The sequence below is a fragment of the Molossus molossus genome, unplaced genomic scaffold (genome assembly GCF_014108415.1).
Source record: "Molossus molossus isolate mMolMol1 unplaced genomic scaffold, mMolMol1.p scaffold_m16_p_1, whole genome shotgun sequence".
Lineage (NCBI taxonomy): Eukaryota > Metazoa > Chordata > Mammalia > Chiroptera > Molossidae > Molossus > Molossus molossus.
In genome coordinates, this window is record NW_023425344.1 from 248353023 (window position 1) to 248374873 (window position 21851).

At 44.0% G+C, this 21851-nt stretch overlaps 1 protein-coding gene and 1 long non-coding RNA gene across 3 annotated transcripts in view; both read left to right on the forward strand.

Moving 5' to 3' along the window:
• YY1 (YY1 transcription factor) overlaps positions 1-19424 on the forward strand; it is a 30307-nt gene extending 10883 nt beyond the window's left edge. Inside the window, exons 2-5 of one of the 2 annotated variants that reach the window (XM_036260368.1) lie at positions 7402-7564; positions 15655-15715; positions 17372-17530; positions 18257-19424. In XM_036260368.1, the coding sequence (XP_036116261.1) occupies positions 7402-7564; positions 15655-15715; positions 17372-17530; positions 18257-18439 (566 nt within the window). In that variant the 3' untranslated portion in view covers positions 18440-19424. The remainder of the gene's footprint in view (positions 1-7401; positions 7565-15654; positions 15716-17371; positions 17531-18256) is intronic. The other variant, XM_036260372.1, reaches the window with a different exon arrangement.
• Positions 2866-6827, forward strand: LOC118629359. The gene is made up of 2 exons (XR_004959468.1): positions 2866-2901; positions 6618-6827. It is a non-coding gene; the product is annotated as an uncharacterized LOC118629359 (long non-coding RNA).
• Positions 19425-21851: the final 2427 nt, after the last annotated feature.

Below are 21851 nucleotides of genomic sequence, written 5' to 3' on the forward strand. Positions count from 1 at the left end.
CTATAACCTCCACTGTTCTTAAACCCAGGAGGGAGGGGAAAGTGGACTAAAGGAGTTTTTGCAAACTCCTCTATTCCAGATACAATGGTTGGCATTAACGTATTATCTCGTCTTAGCCTTATAAAGTAAGTGCCATTCTTTTTATTTATTAACCAAGGAAATTAAGCAAGGTTCAGGAATAGGAATGAAAGGCCTCTTGAAAGAGAGATTTTTTAAAAAAATACATATTTTTAATGATTGTTGGAGATAGAGAAAGGGGGAGAAAGGAATATCGATGAGAAAGCCTAATATCTCTTGGCTGCCTCCTGCGTGCCCCCCACCAGGGATTGACCCCAGAACTCGGGCATGTGCCCTGACTGGAATCAAACTGGCAACGCTTCAGTGCATGGGATGACACTCAACCAACTGAGCCACACCAGCCACAGGGAAGGAAAGAGATCTTGATCTGAGCTTTGAAGAGCAGACTGGACTTAGATGATGGGAGGATGAGAGGCAGGCAAGACGGGAAAATTGTATTTATCATGTACCCTTTTTTTTTTTCTTCTTTATTGATTTTAGAGAGAGAGGAAGTGAGAGGGAGAGAGAGATGGAAATATCAGTGAGAGAGAACATTGATTGGCCGCCTCCTGCATGCACCCATTGGGGATCAGGCCCACAAACTGGGCATGTGTCCTGACCGGGAATCGAACCGGTGACCTCTTGGTGCATGGGTCGACGCTCAACCACTGAGCCACACGGGCCGGACTCGTGTACCTTTTTTAAGTCAGTCCTGGCAACAGTGATTGACATTTATTTATCTATTTATTTATGCATTTTTAGAGAGAGAGAGAAACAATTGATCGGCTGCCTCCTGAACGTCCCCCACTGGGGATCGAGCCCACAACCTGACCAGGAATGGAACCGGGACCTCTCAGTCCATGAGCGGACACTCAGTCCACTGAGCCACACTGGCTGGGCTTTAAAGCAGGTTTAGATCCTTCACTTCATTTATATGCTTTATCTAGACCTGCATTGCCAGGCAGTACAATTCAGTAGCATAATAACACTTGACATTGAAAGTGGAACCGTTAGCACCTCTTTCCCCTGGTACAGCAAATCTGTTTCCACAGAAATGAACAGAATAGAAGGCTGGGGCGGACAGGGAAAGTTTTCTTTATTTGAATGCATATTATAACAACAAAACATTTTAAAATAGAATTGTAAAAAAAATGAATTAGTAACTTTTTACTATGTTTTTTTTTTTAACAAAACGGGAAACATGTACACGTGGTCTGTGAATTTAATAATACTAGTTTCTGTTTTAGAGCATCAAATTTTTACTTGGCAAAGACTTCTGAAGATTTTCTTTTGCAAAAATCAGATAAAATGGCCAAATAATAACAAACACTGACATTATTTGATCTATTGCTTTAATATATTTCGAGCTCTTGGTGAAAATGAGACAAACATTGTGTTTGATCCCCCCATGTGTCACATTGATTGGTTGCTTCCTGCACAACCCCAACCAGGGTCAGGGATCGAACCTGTAACCCAGGCATATGCCCTTGATTGGGAATCTAACCCAAGGCACTTTGATTCATGGCTGACACTCCCAACCATTCAGCTAAACCTGCCAGGGCTGTGGTTGTTTTTTTCTATGTAAATATTTTATTTCCTTGGATTTTGTTGTTGAATATTTAATGACCCACTTTAGAGTTTCTGTGCATCCATTTTCAAGTAATTCTTCAAGTTAACTTCTAGGTAATTAATACACTGTTTATTAACTAATGAGTATAAAACATGAAAGTGTACAGTAATCACAGCAATTATTTAGTACTTAAACCAACAAAAAAGTTTTTTAGGAAAGAAGAGCGTATTGCAAACATTGTTTAGAAATGTAGGTGTAGCCCTGGCCAGTTTGGTTCAGCAGTTAGAGCGTCGGCCCGTGGAACAGAAAGACCTGGGTTCGGTTCCTGCTAAGGGCATGTACCTTGGTTGCAGTTTGTCCCTGGCCCCGGTTGGGGTTGTGTGGGTGGCAACCAGTCAGTGTGTCTCTTTCACATTGATGTTTCTCTCTCTCTTCCTCCCTCTCTCCCTCACGCTCTACCTGAAGATAAATGCAAAAGTGTCCTCGGGTGAGGATTAAAAAAAAAAATGTAGGTGTATAGTGATAATAAAGAGCAGGCTGACTTCTAATTAGTTTTATTATGGTGGTAAAGTTATGTATAGACCATGCACTTACTGTCTGTCTGTACTGCCTTCACTGCAGGCCACTTGCACTTGGTATGTCACTGAATAAAAGTCTCAGTAGACAAAGCTAGTTTTTTCCCTACACTTGGACATAACTCTTCAGTCTCCTTTGCAAAGTCTTCTTCATTCTCTCAACATTGGACTTTCCTGGGTTTTGGTTCTGAGTCCTCTTCTCTTTGTATATTTTTCAGTAAATAATATTCTATATTTTGGTGGCTTTAAATACAGTCTTTATGCCATTGATTCTCATATGTTTCTCTAACCAAGATTTCTTTTTATCTCCCACACTTGCATCTCTAAGTACCTCCTTGAGGTTTGTCCACTAGATATCCAACAGATATCTTAGTTGAACTCCAGACCTGCTCCTGCATAGTCTCTCTTCCCCCACTGTCCTCCATATCAACCAATGATACCACCATCCTCCAAGAAATGGAAACAAGAAACTCAGCCTTATTGCCCTGGCCGGTTTGGCTCAGCGGTTGGAGTGTCAGTCCGCAGACCAGAGAGACCTGGGTTCTGTCCCCGCTGAGGGCACGTGACTCGGTTGTAGTTTGTCCCCGGCCCCAGTTGGGGTTGTGTGGGTGGCAATCAGTCGATGTGTCTCTCTCACGTCGATGTTTCTCCCTCTCTTCCTCCAGCTCTATCTGAAGATGAATGCAGAAATGCCCTCAGGTGAGGATTTTAAAAAAAAAGAAAGAAAGAAACTCAGATTTATTAACTCCTCTTCCTAAATAAAACTTGAGCCCTGGCTGGTTTGGCTCAGCAGTTAGAGCGTCGGCCTGCGGTCCAGAGAGACCTGGGTTCGGTTTCCTCCAAGGGCACGTACCTCGGTTTCAGTTTGTCCACGGTCCTGGTTGGGTTGTGTGGGTGGTAGCCACTCGATGTGTCCCTTTCACGTCGATGTTTCTCTCTCCCTCCCTCCCACTCTATCTGAACAAAAAATGGAAAAATGTCCTTGGGTGAGGATTAAAAAAAACAACAACTAGGTGGTGCATTTATATACCGACATTCATAGCAACATTATTCACAGTAGATAAAAGATGGAAATAACCTAAGTGTTCATCAATAGATGAATGAATAAACAAAATGTGGTATATACTCATACAGGTATATTATGCAGGCATGAAAAAGAACGAACTTTTGATATGTGCTACAACATGGATAGATCTTGAAAACATGCTTGGTGAAATAAGCCAGGCACAGAAGGATAAGTACTGTGTGATTCCACTTATAAAATACCTAGAGTAGGCAAATTCATAGAAACAGTAAGACCTGAGTCTGGAGAAGAAGGGGTTATTTTTAATGGGTGCCAAGTTTCTATTGGGGGTGATAAAGTTATGGATAAAGATAGTGGTGATAGTTATACAACATTGTAAATATATGTAATGCCACTGAATTTCACGTTTACAGAGAGTTAAATATGTTAATATCTTTTACCAAAAAAAAGCAAACAATGAAAATGGGGTGTGTGAGTCAGGCTGAGTTTAGATGTACTTAGATAGTGTAAAATCTTTCCAGCCTCTACTTTAGGCATATTTCATTCTTGATTGATTGGTTTATTTGAGAGAGAGAGAGAGAGAGAGAGAGAGAGATGTTCCGCCCACTATGCAGTCGTTGGTTGATTCTTGTGTGTGCCCTGGCTGGAGACTGAACCCGAAACCTTAGCGTATCAGGACAATGCTCTAACCAACTGAGCCAGCAGGCCAGGGCTATATTCTAATTCTTAATCATTTTAGTGACTGTGTGTCCACCCCCGAACTCCTCTGCTTTGTCTTGAATATTGGAACTAAGAACTGAGCCTAAGTATTTCCTCATTTGACTTCTGTTTGTCACTCCAAAAGTCATGTTTGTCACTCCAAAAGTCACATACTGAAGCCATAATCCCCAGTGTGATGGTCTTAGGAGGTGTGGGGCCTTGGGAAGTAATTAAGTTGTGAGGATAAAGCCCTGGTGAATGGGATTAGTGCTCTTCTAAGAGACAGGAATTTTGTGTATATGAGGACACAGCAAGAAGGATTGGTCTACAAACCAGGAAGAGGACCTTCACCAAGAACTGAATCAGTCGGCACCTTCGTCTGGAGAACTGAGGGCAGGGACTTTGTTTTGTTTCTGGCTGTTGTTCCTGGTACCTCGAACAGTGAGTGCCAGGCACATAGGAGGCCCTCAGTCATGTGTTGAACTAATACAGTGACTGATTTAGCCTGTGGTTTCTTTATGCCAGAAAGAAGTCAGCCTTTTTTCTGCGTCAGCATACTTGAGATGTACTCTCATCAGTAGCTTGCTCAGAGAGCATCAGTGTTTCTCAGATTTGGTATCATTCTTGTATCAGAAATATAAAACACCAGGGAAGAAATAGTTTCCCTGCCCACCAATGGTGTCTCTGTGCAGTTGTGCTAAGTTGGGGAGGTTGGAGGTGAAGGAATTACCACCGCTCTGAGAAAAGAAGGGGAATGAAAGACTCTGGGCACAGTGTGGAGCTCCAGCTGTGTCACTTATGATCAACAGCCACGTTTCCTGAAAGTTTTTTTTTTTTTTTAAATCCTCCCCGAGGACATTTTTTGCATTTGTCTTCAGATAGAGCGGGAGGGAAAGAGGGAGGAAGAGAGAGCGAGAAACATCATCGACATGAGAGAAACACATTGAGTGGCTGCCACCCACACGACCCCAACCAGGCTGGGGACAAGCTGCAACCGAGGTACATGCCTCCAGCAGGAACCAAACCTGGGTCTTTCTGGTCTGTGGGCCGACACTCTAACTACTGAGCCAAACCGGCCAGGGCTTGAACGTTCTTATTAATACATCTAGCCATTGTCTTCTTAGGCCCCTTCATCCTTGGTGGATCTCACCCGTGAATGGGTAACCTGAGAGATACTATCTAGCATGTTTTTGTATTTGTTTTTGCTAGACATTGTGCCAAGTAGGGTTTTTTCCCCTTTGTATTAAATTTATTGGGGTGGCACTGGTTAACAAAATTATACAAGCTTCAGGTGCACAATTCTATCTAGTTCTTTCTCGTTCCAAACAAGAGGCCGCTGAGCTTAACAGTTAAGTACACGGGTCTCAGAGTTAGATTCCACAACTTCACCTTTGCCACCGACTGGTCAACCCTGAGCAAGCTACTGAACTTTACTGTGCCTCAGCTTTCTCCTCTGTAGAACACATTGCTGGTTTTTCCACTTCATGGGGTGAACATAGTGCCCACAGCAAACATTCAGTGAAACACCAGCTGCTGTTCTGCTCTACAACTCCTTATGATGACCTAGGAGAGGTCCTAGCATGGAGAATGGTGGGGGAAGAGGGGCAGTTAAGTGTTAAATTGTTGTGTTCTGTGCTTTTCATTGCTGAGGGGACTGAAGTGGAATCGAAGGAACCTACACACTGCCAGCATCTCGCCTTCATTCTCTGGTGTTGGAGAGTAGGGTGCTAATCAGCTATGTGCAGTTTTGGGTCGTGACATTAATTGCAGGATTTGGTGTGGTTTGGTTTTGGTCATGTGTTTGAACACTGGTGGAAGGTAATGAAGGTAAGAATTGAACAAGCCAGCTTTCACTTCTGAAAATTCTAGTGTTTCTGCTCTTTGTAAAACAGTTTGGTGGAGAAACAGAACGTTCTAGTTAGCATTGAATTTTAGGAACATTTGTTTTCTGTGTGAGGCACCAGAATTGTAGAAGGCTGGTTTTGACCTCTGGACCCTTCCCTCCAGTGTAAGAGGCCAGGCTGACAACAGCGTGATTTAGAGTTTGGCAGTGTTATTAGCAATAAATTATATAGGAGTTGAAAGAAGAGGTAAGAATCTGAGGCTAGACTGATAGAATCAACAAGCCAATAGAGAACTGGAGCGAGGCTCGCGGGTAGGCTGGGCTTACAGAGAGCCAAAGGGGTGCCTCGCCTCGTGCTTATGCAGTATCTCTTGCCAGGCACTTGTGAATTAACCCGTGGGGAAAATGGCTGTTGGAGTGTGAGGGCATATGTACAGGAGAAATGGAGAGTGAGACTAGATGTGTTAAAATGGAACCAGACAGAGAAACATTTGTAACAAAAAAAATTAATAAAAATTGAAAGTAAGAAGAAAATGGAACCAGATAGCACAGGACCCAGAGAGCCAGGTTGGAGTAGTTTATACCTTGTTAAGGCCCCATAGGTGAAAGTGTATCAGCTATATTTTCTATATCAGTTTATTCTTTGTAGCATTACTAGAGCAGAACATGATTATGAAGCTCCATTAAGAATTTACAGTAGTCATTTTAGGCTCGAGATAATAAGAACTAAGCGGATAGTGGTGGGACAAAGGGAGAGAAGACCTTTTAAAAATGATCAGTAGGATTTGCTGTCTGTGATACCGGAGATTAATTATGGGGATCAATATTCCTTTTCTCTTTGTATTTGAGATGATGGTAAGAGATACGAGTTAGAGATGTCCTACATTCTTCAAACACGTGTTTGTTGAGGGCCAACCATGCGCAGACTTTGAACAAGGCTCTTTGGATACATGGGGGTTAGGACTGACCAGCACCCCTGTCCTCGGAGCTGACATCTGGTGGAAGAGACCGATAAGTGTGACACCGCTATAATTACAAGTCATAGTTCGAGCTGTGTGAGTAAAACATGAGGTTAGGTTGATGAGCGTGGTGCCTTTGAGGAACTAAAGGCCAGTGTAGCTGGAGCAGAGTGAGGAGAAAAGAGTGAAGAATACGGAGGATGGAGAGGTAGGCAGGAGTTTACCTAAGGCGAAGGCTACAAAGTGAGACTTGAGTCTGTTGCGGGGTGGTGGTTAACCGGAAGTGTGTGTGGTAGATCAGAAGAGCTCAGAGAGGTGGTAGGAGGAGAAGCGAGAGCTGAAGGTAAATCTGGTAGGGAAGTGGATGCTGGGGCAGTCACAAGGAACTGCCCTGTAACCTGGGAGGGAGCACTCAGAAAGATCCGCTGGGTTTGACACAGAAGATTTTGGTGACTCTCAAGCTAGAAACAGGATTTCACAAGATTAAGGAGAAAGACTGGGTGCCCTGGCCGGTTTGGCTCAGCGGTTAGAGCGTCGGCCTGTGGTACAGAGGAGAAAGACTGGGTGCTTAAGAATTGAGGTATGGCTATGAAAACATTTTATGTAGTTTTTAAAATGTATTTGCCCACATAGACATTTTTACTCAGCTAAGATCATCTTTTGATGTGTTTCAGATGAAAAAAAAGATATTGACCATGAAACGGTGGTTGAAGAACAGATCATTGGAGAGAACTCACCTCCTGATTATTCAGAGTATATGACAGGAAAGAAACTTCCTCCTGGAGGGATACCTGGCATTGACCTCTCAGATCCCAAACAACTGGCAGAATTTGCTAGGTAAGTGACAAGAACTTACTTTTAATCACACTTGAGTGTTGCCAGCTATAGTTTTTTTGTGCCTAAGTTACAATGGTGGTTTGTATTCTTGTTCAAGGGAAATGTTTGAAAACAAAAGCAGTTCGTTTAATAATAAGTATGCTGTTAATGTGAGTGACAGCATTGTAGATCCTAGAAGACAATAAGATGAAGTAAATACTCTTTAATTCCATAAATGACGTTGCTTATGAATGAATAAATTGCACATAATTTGTTTGGAAATGGATATCTTTATACTATCCCCTGGCCTGCTTGTAAAAGTTTCAAATTGAGTCTGTTATCCTGGGCTAAGCTGCAAGGGTCTGTACCACATTTGTACAGCTGACCACTGGGAGGATTTCATCTTTTCACGTTTCAGTGGGCTACCAGGGAAGATCCTGGCGTTTTGTTAATTTATACTGGTGTGACGGGAAGGGATCAGGTATCCATGGCTGGGACTGTCCAAGGTGAGAGCAGTCAGGAAGGTCTGAACCCATTGGATGTTTGTTTTGCCTGAAACGGGCTGGACTCCTACAGAAGCCTCGGCCCCTTTTTACACTGTTTATTTTACAGTACTGTTTGGCAGTTTTTACAAGGGCATGAGAAAACCCACAGAGATGCAAACTTTTTATTGTTAATTCTCGCTTGATATTTATTCCATTGGTTTTTAGAGAGAGTGGAAGGGAGGGAGGGGAGAGCGAGAGAGAAACATCAAGGTGAGAGAGACATATTCATTGGTTGCCTCTTGCTCGCACCCCGACTCGGGCTAGGGATCAAACCTGCAACCCAGTTATGTGTCCATGACCCGGAATCGAACCCAAGACTCTTTGGTGTCAGGCGACACTCTATCTATTGAGCCACACTGGCCAGGGCAGAGATGCAAACTTAAAATTAACTAATAAACTCTGGAGCCAGGGGATCTTCTCTTTTTCCCTCTCTGAGGTTGAATGGAGCCTGGAACGGCTCGGGAAATTGAGGTGAGGGCCAGGTCAGAAAAGAAAGAAATCTCTGTGATCCTACACCATGTAAGAACAGAGTGGGGCCTCCTTTTTTTCTTTCTCTTGAGAGCAGAGCGGAGTAGGACAGAGCTGGAGACTCTGAAGTGTCCTGGTGTCTCCTCCAGCCCTGCCAAAAACAAGGTGGGTGACCTCTTGCCATTTGGAGCCTCAGTTTCCCCACGTGTCAAATGGGTTTAAGAGTTCCATTGTGTTTTAATAAAGGAGTTCCAACACTCTTCTCCTGCCAGGGAAACCAGTTACAGAGAAAATACACACATTAATTTATTTCTAATTCATTATGTCTTAACAAAAAAGTTAAGGCTCAGTTTTTCTATTAATGGCATTGTGTTCCAGCTGTTAATTGCCATTCATATTTTAAATACAGGCCTATGTATCAAATATTAGCGTGCGCCACCCTCCCTCCCCCCAAATACAGATGGAATCTGTAGGATACGTGGTCATCGATGAGGTTAGAGATTTTGAACAGATTAGGCCAGCTGTCATGCCATTGTTTAATAGTCATATGTTCTTAAAGTTTGTGACCTTTTCCTTATTGTAGTTAGAATTTAGTGAGGATATGATATGGGCTGTGCTCCAGGGTTAGAGATAATGGAACACAGGGGTCTAGAGAAGCTTTGTGGCCGGTGGCATTTGATTTGGGCCTTGAAGAGCATTGGGCTCTGCTGGCTAGGTGGGGTGTCCATGGTGGGGCTGTATGCTAGACTGGCACGCACACGTGCACACACTCCGTGTCCAGTGTGCAGTCAGAACAGCAAGTGGTCGGGTTGCCTGAACGTAGAATTCTGTGAAAGGAAACGTGAGAGATGGAGGAGACAGGGGAAGGGTGATTAAAAGCTTTGTTTCTCACTCTGGCTAATGTGGCTCAGTTGGTTGAGTGTCATCCCATGCGCCTAGAGGTCACTGGTTCCATAACCAGTCAGGCCATATGCCCAGGCTTGATCCCCAGTACCGAGGCCTGCAGGAGGCAGGTGATGTTTCTGTCTTTCCTTCTCTCAAAAAATAAAATAAAACCAATAAAAACATTTTTTTTAAGCTTTTTTTTTTTTTTTTTTTCTCAGGTGATGGAGAGGGTGCTGGTCTTGGGTTCAGGGTAGATAGATAGCACTTGGTTTCCGGTGCTAATAAAAGGGCCATTCTGGACTTGAGGTTGTTTTGGAAAGCTAGGGCTAGAGTCATCTGATGAGAGGGGGCTGAAAACGCGCAAGTGTAGGTGAGTCAGCTCTCTGGGGAGAGGTTTTGGAGGGTAAGACCCTGAAGGAAGTCCTGGGAAAGCCGTATTCAGAGGGTAAGAGGAAGCAGGGATGGAGCAGAAGATCATTCAGGAGAGGAGGAGGAGGAGATGCAGGGAAGCAAGCACAGCGTCCTGAGTCTGCTGCAGGCCGAGAGAGAGGGAGGCGTGCCGCACCGAGCTGGGCATTGCTATGAGACGTCGTAGAGGAGCAGAGGGTGTTGCAGGAGGGAGCCTGTGGGCAGTGAGCAGTGGGCAACCCCTGGCACTGTCACCTGCTGCAGAACCAGGGCCGCTGATCTGGGAGCTTGTCCCCAGTCCTCTGAACAGAAAGTCTCCTGGTTCTTCAAGCCCTAAACCCGGGGGTGGGGGGCATGTGGCACTATTGTGTAATAGAAGCCCCTGCCTGTTTGTTTCCCAAGTGACCTCACCTCCATGTCAGGGCTTCCTGAGACCTTTCTCCTGAGGAAGGGGACCAACAGGGACTGGGACTCAGGTACCATATCTCAAAGGTACCATTTGTGAAATTTCAAAACACTAAGGATAACGAACCTAAAAACTTGCAGAGAGAAAAGATAGGTCACCTACAAAAGAGTGCTTGTCAGACCTGAAAGAGACTCTTCTTCAACAGAAGTAGAGAAGTAGAAATGGAGCAGTGTTTTGAGGTTTCAGAGGAAAAGTTATTATAAACATAGAATTCTTGATCCAGCAAAACTATCACTCAAATACAAGATTTGTTTTATGTTGCATGCATGCTTTCTGAGAAGGTTACTTTAGGATATATTCCAGTAAAATGAGTGTGAACATCAAAAGGAAAGCTTCCTACAGAATACAGTGAAAAGAAGACAGCTGTGCAAGAGGCTGGCAGCCCTCAGTTTAGTACAGGAAGTCTGTGGGTTGTGAGAATTGCTACAAGAAAAGTCGATCTCACTCAGTAGTGGACAGAATGAGTAAGAAGCTGGAAGATCTTGCAGGTATGGGAAAGAGTCTTCTAAAAATGAAAAAGGAATCAGAAAGTCCCTGAAAAGGGGGACAGAACAAGGAAAGCAATGGCCTAAAAATGGGGCATACAGTTGACAGTATTTGAGGAGAAAACTTGTTTGACTGACTGTAGAAGGCTCTCCTGGGTACTGAAGTGACTTTGTTGGACTTCTAGAGCAAGAAGTGTGATCCCTGGCACAAGGTTAAATTCTGCAGTAAGTAGTATTTACATGAGCATCTGAATGTAGTGTGTTTTTTTCTGTTGCAACCTGTTAAAGATTTCATTTGTGTACAGAATAGAAAGAGATCTTGCTCATCTTGACAGTGTATGCGAAGTGAAGGTATAGGGTTGTGCTCATTCTCACCCCCATTTCCTATCTTGAAAAGATCATGTAAAACTAAACAGATCTCTAATTGGACCGTGGTGGTGGTGAGAAATATTTGAGCCTGGAATGCACTATTTTGCAAGGTCTTCACATTGAGAATGTGCATAACAACAGCTGAATAGGATTTCCCAAAGGCCCCAGAATTGGTGACCGAGACTCTGAAAGCTGAAGGCACCAAGTTTTAAGCTATTGAGGGGCCTGACCCCATCTTCTTTGCTTATAAAGATCCACAGAACTTGATCTGCTGGCTTTCACTCTTCATCTGCTTCCTCTCATAATTTGGCTGTTGGCTTAAGGGGAGGGGTGTTAGTTGTTCTTTTCTCACTGCCATATACTGGTTGCTGGGGTTCTGCACTGGGCTTGCAATGGACCACAGGATGTTTTGGGCTCCTGCTACACTGACCCTAGACTGCTAAGTCCATCGGTTGGTTTGTGGGCAAGTACAAAAAATACTGAATTAAATTTTAAAGTCATGATACTGGGGAGGTGGGACTATGGGTGACTTATTTCCTGAAATGTCTTTTTAGTAAAGACTTCAAAAAGCGTCAGTGGGTGGGACCCGGTGAATTTTATTTCCCAATTAAATGGACAAATTTTGTGTCTTTTTCATTAACTAAAGCTGGCCCTTTGGAAACCTTTGGTCTAGAAAGATCAGAATAAAGAGTGCTTAGGTCAGTCCCAAGTCGGTTATTTTGTTGTCCACTACCCACCCTGGGACTTTAATCGCAGGATTAATGTAAAGGTGGAATGTGATCATGGATCTGAAAGTACCTGAAATCTCTTCAGTATCCTCACATGAATATGCACTGTTATTTAGGAGACAATTCACTTAACAAATGTCTCATTTGTCTAAGGCAGCATTATTCTTTGCATAGCTCTTTACCATGCTTGCAACCGCCAGCTCTGTTACACAGGAACCTCTGTCCTGTCAGCACAGGTCCCAATCGGTGGGTCCAGTGCCAAGTCAGTAAGCTTCTTTTGCAGGGAAGAGGTTTATTTTCATTCAAGAATCATTGCTTCAGAAATGTAATCTGCGCTTCTGGGACACTGCAGATTTAACTTGGCTGGAACTTCTGGTTTATACAATGCCCTGCAGGAAATTGTGCCAGGAAATTCCTGCAGTTTCTGGTCCTGGAGTCCAATCTTTACCATGTCTTCCTTCCACAGATGCAGAATGAGACAGTATAAAACCAGTCATGTCATAGGGAGTAGGTTCTCCATTGTTGAATAAACGGGAAATGACTCTTGTTGGTACCTGGCTCCTTGTATAATTTCTAATACATGAGGAGGCCTTTTATTTTACCTTTGCCTGTCTCTCTACAGTCTTTCAATCCTTTAGTTGAAAAGGTGGTTTGTAGCATCAGACTTTGGGTTGTTAAGTATAACTGGAATTTTTTTAAAAAAAGGAATTAACTCATTTTTAGCTAGGCCCATTTAACACATAGTTGGTGATAGTAATAGCTGTCACTTCCCAAGAGTTTAATGTACACCCCCTCTTAATCTTCACATTTCTAAAGTAGGTAGTGTTACACCTTTTTACAGAGTAAGAAACTGAGGCTGAGAAGTTAAGTAATTTGCTCAAGGTCGTGAAGCTAGGAGAAGTCAGGATCAAGTCACACATCCCATTCCGTCTCATTCATAGTGCCTTTGCTGTTGTCATTGTTGTCTTTGGGTCAAAAGATCTTTGTAAAGTATCACAGTCCATGAAAACTGCAGTCTCGGTTACTTCTGACTAGTTTGGGCAGGTCAAGAAGGTATTCGAAATAGTAGTATATGATTTTAAGTCTACCCCCACACACAGTTTTTGGATTTCAAATATATAATACACACCCCCCAAATATGTTTATATATGTGTGTATGTACACACACACACACACATCTTTTTTGAGAGATTGATCAGCTGCCTCCTGCACGCCCCCTACTGGGGATTGAGCCTGAAACCTAGGCACGTGACCTGACCAGGAATTGAACCAGGACCTCTCAGTCCATGTTTAATCCATTGAGCCACACTGGCTGGGCCTGTCATATATATTTTATTATTTAGCAAGTTATATGTCAGATTGGTGCCATGAAGATTTTAGTCTTTATTCACAAAATAAAACTTTCAATTAAGTATACTTCTTTGGGAAATGACCTTTTCCCAATGTTTACGTTGGAACCAAATGGAAAAGGTGCGTGCGTCTACCGTCTCGTTCGCTGCCCTGAGCGAAGCAGGGTGGTTTGCCGAGCAGCTTAACAGTGCTGTAATGAGACACCTTCCGCTTCCTTTTTGTCCACATGCATTTTAAACTTCATTCTAAAATTAATTATATTGTTAAATACTTACATATACTTTGAACATTACATTTAAATTAAAATAACATTTTTAAAAATTAAGCCCTGCTGGTGTGGCTCAGTTGGTTGAGCATTGATTGACCCATGCACTGAAGGGTTGCCTGATCGATTCCTGGTTGGGGTGCATACAGCAGGCAACCGATCAGTGTTTCTCTCTCTCTCTCTCTCTCTCTCAAATCAATAAAATGTTTTTTGTTTTTAAATTAAGAGTTGGGTAAATGGTACATGGCACCATTCTTTTTTCTTTTGTGTATATTTGAAGTTTTTCATGATAAAAAAATGTTTTTAAAAATGAAGTTTCTAGGAATAATCTAAGAAAAGGTGTGGAGTGTGGGAACCCAGTTGAGCTGAGCCGCACCTGCCCTGCTGGTACAGGGGCCTCACTGCCACTGCCCCCACATTCAGATCCTGAGGTGGGTGGGTCAGGGAAAGGCTTTGTGCACGACTTCATTGTCAATCCCGTGGGCATTTTTTAAAAGTTAGTTAATTGAGATAATTTGCATGCAGTAAAACTCACCCTCTTTTAGGTGAGTACCATTCTATGGCTTGAGACACACAGTCATGTAGCCATCTCCACAGTTGAGAGAGACAGAGCATGTCAGTGGGGTCATCAAAGGGTAAACATTCTTAATTGGGAAGGCTGAAACTTGGTTCTTAATAATACTCTTTTAAATTAATATTTGGAGTAGAACCTTTTGTATGAATCATGAATAGTTTTTCAAACTTTGATGTAACCTCCAGGTGGCACAGTGGCACCAGCCTTTTATCCTGCCTAGTTCCGTGAACTCAGACCTGAACTTGAGGATTGAGTGGTATTTAAAATAACACAGGCTACTTCAGAGCCCTGTGCACAAGAGGCACTTAGAAAATATTTGCTAGCTGTTAGCTGATGTGGGAATCCTCTTAAGTATAAGAAAGACCCAGTACCTATAGGGTTGGGGTGGGGTGAGGATTCTAGACTGAAAATGTTATCATGTAAAATTTGTACAGTCTTGAATAGATCCCTTAGAGATGAGTTATAGCTGCCAGATAAATTGTTACACCTCTGCTCTTCCAGGGCATAGAAAGTTTAGGTGATTCATGAGTTAGGTTGTATAAATTAAGCACCAGCTAGTCCTTGTCCTAGATCAAGGGTGAAGAAGGATCTCGTTTGGGCCTTTGTAGTAACAAAGGGGACAGCAGAACTCTAGTAAAAGAGTGGTGGTCAATTAGCTTGTGGTGAGGAGTCACTGACTTAGTTGTTTATTAAATATGCACCCTCCTGTAGGAGCCTGAGGTGGCAACCGGGGACAGAAAGAACATCTCCAGAAATTCATACCTTTTTCTAGGAACCCTTTAATTTCTCACCCCTCTACCACACATATCTGTAGGGAGTATTTGGAGAGAGAGTTTTGACAAAAGTCTAAATGTTGGTTCAGTGGAAATAGCAGGTAGGTAAGTTACCCACTCTCTCAGCAAGCTTTCAAGATAGTCATTCCACACAGGGCTCGCTCTGGCTGCCCACAGGAGCGGGACTCTCATCGCGTACCCACTGCCCCTGAAGCAGGGCCAGGCATCTCTGACTTTTAAAGAAATGCTCTTATTTAAAAACAAAAAGAGTATGCTGAAAATTAAACAGGATGAAGAGTATAGTATGTTCCCGCCTGCCCACCAGTCCCTAGGGACTTCTAAAGTAGCCAACCAGTAGTAACTTGCCGCAGTGAGGCTCCCTTCAGAGCTATTATACCCATGTGTGTAAGTAATTCTGTTTCAAAGGACTGTTCTGTGCCCTTTTAAAAAAACCTGAAAGTTCAAAGAGTTGGGTGGAAGGAGCACATATTTGAATCACACAGATCACAGCGCCATCCTCAGCTGCCCCACCAGCTCATTGGCATTGCGACCCTAGGCAGCAACTCACTCTTTCTGAGCGTGAGCATTCTTACCTGGCAAGTGGGAAGAGAGCTTCACAGGCATAGGTACCCAGAGAATGTGAGTTGTCTCATCCCTTCCCCTTCGTGGAAGCATATTGATCTTAGCTTTTGTACCTACAAGGAAGACATTTTAGGGACTATATGATTTATGCCAGTTGAGTCTACCCACTCCTACAAATCTCTTTCTCTCTCTCTCTTTTTTTCTTTTGGTAAGAATGAAGCCAAGAAAAATTAAAGAAGATGATGCTCCAAGAACAATAGCTTGCCCTCATAAAGTAAGTAATGCTAGGGGAAAGTGTTCATTAGACTGTTAATGAAGTTCTAGAGAGATTATTAAGAAATTTGCACTTTTTTATTTGTTTTTATATTTGAGATTAAGTGAGGAACTATAATCCTTGGTGTCTAAATTCAAGAGATTATATTTTGTGATGTAAGTTTTGTTCAGTAAAGGCCACTTAAATTGAAATATTAAATGGGGTTACTGTAGGGCACCATTGTTTTTATTATTACTATATACTGAATATACTATGTTAGGATTTTATTTCTTCTTTTTGAATCATTAACAAGTCAATCTTAAGACATTGGGTTGTGTCTCACCCATGGACCTTTATGGAACCGTAGGCTCGTCATAGGAATTTGGAGATTATTTTGGATGGTGCCAAAGTAGCCTAATGAGACTTCATCATGTTTTCCCAAAATTTTTCTTAATTTGTTAATTGTGTGTTACTAGAGGGGTACTTAATTGTTTTCAAATGTGATTTAGTCTTTAAAATAAAATGATAGCTTAAAAGGTACTTTGAGGTATTGGGTTAGGTCGGTTTCAAACTTAGTTGGATGTAGAACTGTCACACAGGTGCAGAAAAACAAAGGGGAGAATTCTTTAATGGAATAAGGAAATTTTTAAATGAAGGATTGGAGAAGGACAAATTTAGCTTTGTGGTGTCACCTCTAATGACTGTGCACTCACAAGTTATTAATGCTTTTCATGTGGAGAGTTTGCAATGTGATATTGGGGCCAAAAAATAGATAAACATTTGAAAACAGTTCTGCCTTCGAGTGCCTGCCATCTCTCTAGCTTCTCTGTCTACTTCTTTAAATCCCGTTTTCTGAATGGAAACAGCGTAGGGGTCAAGGTGAAAAAACTGTGGCTTTTCCTGCCCGCCCTTCTGCCTGTGAAGCTGTCCACTGGTTGGCTTGTGCTGTCCTCTGTCGTGCTGTCTGTCATTTCCCCCACCCACTCCATCACTGGGCAACAACTGCAGAAGAAATTGGGCAGGACATGCTTCTCTGAGCGCCACACTCCCATCTGCCCCCCACCCCCGCTCTCGTATCAGTTTGCCTGCTTCTTTTCCTAGTGTCTCACAAAATAAATTTCTTCTGTAGTTGCCATTCCTTGGAGACCCTCTTGCTTCTTTCTCTGTCAAGAAGGGGAAAGAGGCAGAGAGAGAAGAGGGAACAGTAGGCGATGGAGAATGACAGCCCATTCTTGCAGCACAGAATACGGGGCCCACCAAAGGTAGTGGTGGACTGCCGTCATTTTAACTCCATTATTTCTCAGGGCTTCTGTTACTTCATGTGGGGACGGAGTTGGGTGAGGCAGCGGTGGTGTAGCTGGAAGCCAGGGGGTTGGGTTCTACTCCCAGCTCAGCTACTGTTAGTAGTGTGACCTTGGGCAAGTCTACTTAAAGACCATCTCTAAGCCTCAGTTTCCTCATCTGTAAAACAAGGGTTTACATTAAATGATAAGGCCTTTTTCAGCTGTCTGTTTTTTTGTCTTAAATAATTTAATATTTCTGCTGTAATACTAAGTGAATTTTAAATGGGGGGCTGGGGGTTGTTTTGTTGTAACGTGTCAGTGAAGGCTGTTCAGTGGTTGACTTCTCTGTCGCACTTGGCAGTGTGAACCACTAAGCTTCTCTCTCTGTTCGAAGGGCTGCACAAAGATGTTCAGGGATAACTCTGCCATGAGAAAGCATCTCCACACCCACGGCCCCCGAGTCCACGTCTGTGCAGAGTGTGGCAAAGCTTTTGTTGAGAGCTCAAAACTAAAACGACACCAACTGGTTCATACTGGAGAGAAGCCCTTTCAGGTAGAGCCAGTCCCCCACCCCCACCCCCACCCCAGGAGTGTAGGCAGCTGTGACGGAGCATAGACACCGGGCTCAGTGAGTGTCGGCAGGCAGCCCTCGCTCAGGGAGAGATGGCTTGGTGTCCAGACAGTTGTGGGAGGGGCTGCCCCCGCCTTGTCCTGCCCTGTGTGCTCTGACATGCTGGAGACCGGATGTAGTATCCATCACATCGGGAGAAGTGGGATTGCTCGAGAGCAAGCCTAAAACTGAATTTCCAATGTGTTCACTGTGGGATCGAAGCAGTTTAGTTTGGGTAGCTAGTATATTGAATCACGAATTGGCAGGGAACCGCTAAAATTGTACTGTGTGAAAGTGAGTACAGTTAACATTTCGTCTGGTTTTAGAAGCCTGTGAGCAAGGGAACGAGTCACAGTGCAGACAGTGCATCTGATCTGGTTCACCAGAAGCCTTCCTGTCACTTGTGCACAAGTACTGGGGACCTCAGCATAGTGATTAGGGAGGTCCTCGCTGCTTCCCAAGTGTTTCTCTTATGTTGTATTTAAGCAGATCAGGAGGCTGGCCATGGGTTTAGCAGTGGGCCCGGCAGAGGTAGAGTTCCATGCCCACTCATTGGAGAACACAGCTGGAAAATGTCCCCGGGGCAGGGAGGAAAGCATGAGGTCAAAGAAGTAGGCTGTCCTCGAGTCCAAGTCGCTGAGCGGGTTCTTTCTGGTCTTTCCCCGACAGTGCACGTTCGAAGGCTGCGGGAAACGCTTTTCACTGGACTTCAATTTGCGCACACACGTGCGCATCCATACCGGAGACAGGCCCTATGTGTGCCCCTTTGATGGCTGTAATAAGAAGTTTGCTCAGTCGACTAACCTGAAATCTCACATCTTAACACATGCAAAGGCCAAAAACAACCAGTGAGAAGATGACAGAAGAGCCTTCTTGACCTCGGGAAGCATCTTCCAGGAGTGTGTTTGGGAATAAATAAGCCTCTCCTTTGTATATTGTTTCTAGGAAAGAATTTTAAAAATGAAACCTACACACCTAAGGGACATGTTTTGATAAAGTAGTAAAAATTAAAAACTTTAATAAGATGACATTGCTAAGATGCTCTATCTTGCTCTGTAATCTCGTTTCAAAAACACGGTGTTTTTGTAAAGTGTGGTCCCAACAGGAGGACAATTCATGAACTTCGCATCAAAAGACAATTCTTTATACAACAGTGCTAGAAATGGGACTTCTTTTCACATTCTTATAAATATGAAGCTCACCTGTTGCTTACAATTTTTTTAATTTTGTATTTTCCAAGTGTGCATATTGTACACTTTTTGGGGATGTGCTTAGTAATGCTATGTGTGATTTTTCTGGAGGGTGGTAACTTTGCTTGCAGTAGATTTTCTTTAAAAGAATGGGCAGTTACATGCATACTTCAAAAGTATTTTCCTGTAAAAAAAAGTTATATAGGTTTTGTTTGCTATCTTAATTTTGGTTGTATTCTTTGATGTTAACACATTTTGTATAATTGTACCGTATAGCTGTATTGAATCATGTAGTATCAAATATTAGATGTGATTTAATAGTGTTAATCAATTTAAACCCATTTTAGTCACTTTTTTTTTTTTTTTTTCTCCGAAAAACGCTGCCAGATGCTGGTGTTCAGTGTGACTTCTCTGCCTGTTCGGTCACAGAAAGTGGTGCTCAGCTGTAGAGTGTATTGTACCTTTAACACCTGCTGTGTACATCCGTGTAACACAAAGGGCAACAATAAAATAGCAATCCTACAGAAAGAAGGTGGCAGAGCAAGATCTGTAAGCACAGTCTCATTTCCTTTTGTTGTCCAGAATGATTATAATTCTTGAGCCTCCCAGAAATTGGAAGCTAAATAAAGCAACTCAAGTTTCCTTTATTTTGCACTCAATTCCACTGACTTGTGATCAAAGTGATGCATGGGTATTTTAATACTTTCCTGCGTGGACTGAGTTCTGAAAGAGTAGGTAACAGGCATCGTGAGTTAAGGAACTACCTCGGAGGACCCCCAGCCAGGCCCCTTGGCCACTGGGTTTTGATTTTCGCTCCCCCAGCAAAGGTATGACAGAGTTGTGCCCTGGCCTGTGTTCTCAAGGTAAGGTGTTACCTGGCAGGACGAGCAGGTGTCCATCGCTCAGGCCGCCTCTAGGCGCCTCCAGCAGCCCCCCTTGTCTGGCAGGAAGCAGGTTCGAGGTTCCTGGCCGTTGGTGGAGAGCGTGGTCCCTGTGGCAGTGGGGCCTTGAGCGCGAGTACATGTGCCAGTTGAGCGCCAGCAGCTTCACTTCATGCTTCTAGACGGACACAGTGCTGGTTGGCAAGGTGATTCGATTAAGAGAATTGTACTCAATGAGTACTTGACCTCTCACATTGTGACTGTACGATTATGCTATTTGAATTTTACTTCGAGTCAAACGTCAGGCCCATGAGAACATTTTATAAACTGCCATGATACAGCAAAGTCCCATTTATTCAGAGTGCAGACATGCCATGTGTCTTGGCTGTCTGCTTGACTGTGTCAGGTCACTGACAAACAATAATGGATTTCTTTACCAGATGTCCAGGACACCGGCGGGTCGGAAATGTAGCCCTGTCCTTTCCGCTTCCCCACCGGTCCTGCGCAGGAGGGGTGGCCCGTAGGAGTGACCCTGTGGCTCTCCAGAATTTTGAAGTGCCTTCTGAATCATACGTGAAAAACTTAACTTGAGACACTTTTTATTTGTTCAGAATCTGTTTTCCATTGAGTAGTTTGATGGAACTGAGTTAATCCGAAGAGCCCAGCTGTCCCCTGGATAAGCCAGGCTTTGCCGTGTCTGGCAGTCGGCAGTGAGGTAAGCCATGGTGGAGCTCCCTTCCGCAGCCGAGCGCCGTGTGAGCGTGTGCTGCTCCGGCTAGACCTGGGGCAAGGCCTCCACGGGTGCCCGTGGTGGGGGTGCCCGCACCTTCCCTCCTTGCCGTCAGGTGAGCAGTCCCGGGGTGCCTGTAGTAGGTTGGGGGCTGTGTTGACCTTGCCCAGCATCGGCGCCACCCTGGAACCTGGTCCTGGCACTGCCCTTGAGATTCCTGCCCAAGGGCCTGTGGCAGGGCAGCCTTGTGCTGTGGGGGCCCACTGGCGGTCCGGAGAGCCACGCCATCTCTGACCTACAGAAGCCAGGTCCCCGAGTGGAGGGAGGTCCTCTTCCCGTGCCTTGACCCCTAGGGGGATGCCTCCGGTCATCTCTTCTGTCCCTCTGTCTCTGAGTGAGATAGCCACCACTCCCCTTGATTCTTTCTCTGTTCATGTGTCTTCTCTCAATCTGCAGAGTTAATTTCTGAAAGGAATTTCATTGGGGGTTTGAAGAAATTTAATGTCCGAGTCCCTTGTTGCCGAAGCACTCAATTGCAGTAGCGGAGAGGATGATAGGCGAGCGAGTAGACAGACAGAGCAGCGGTCGTCCTCACGGGGCATCTGAAACCCGGTTTGCTGTGGCTAAGTCATAACTTTGCTAAACATGTAAATGACAGACTGTGAAGTGGTGTTCTAACTGTGCCCGTGGTCCTGGGGTTCGTCTGATTTATAAGGAATACTGATAGACATATTTTCTTACATCTGAGCTGAAATACGTGCATGTTCCTGTCTGTACTATAAAAGCCCAGAGGATGCGTTTACATTTAATAAGACGTTGTTTTCTATTTTTGGATTTCTTATTATTTCCCCTCTTTTTAGCAGTGGGGTTGGGGGAAGCATAATATTTGTATTAAAAGCTGTCATCGCAGAGTGACATTTATTTTCCAAGGTGACATTGAACTCAGGCTGATGGTTCCTGGTGGTGTTTGTGTGCTTTGCCGAGATTAAGGCCTGAGGGTTTGAGGAAAAGCAAGACCTTTCCTGGCTGGTTCTCACGTACAGTTCTTTAAATGTCACGTACTTTGCTAAATTTGAGTAAGACCCTTTGGCAGAACAGTAAGCCCAGTGCCTGCCACCGTTCCCAGGCAGAGTTGTAGTTTGTTTCTTCACAAGCAGATGTCACTTCCATCCAGCCAGCAGCCCGAGGGACGCAGATCGGCCTGGGTGGTCAGCTGCGGGCTTTGTCTGCTTAGCAAAGCGGACCTGTTGTCACTTTTCCGAGACTTTGTGGCCCAGGAAAACCTGGCTCTCTGAAAGCTCTTCAGTTGGGAAGCTGGCCATTCTACCCCCATTTCAGGCAGAGAGAATTGATCACTTCTTGTGTCCGGCTCTGATTTGGGATCCACATGGCTTAGGAGACCATGCTATTAATCTTGAGTTCTCTAAGTTCCTTCTACTGATATGACATCTGACCACCAGCAA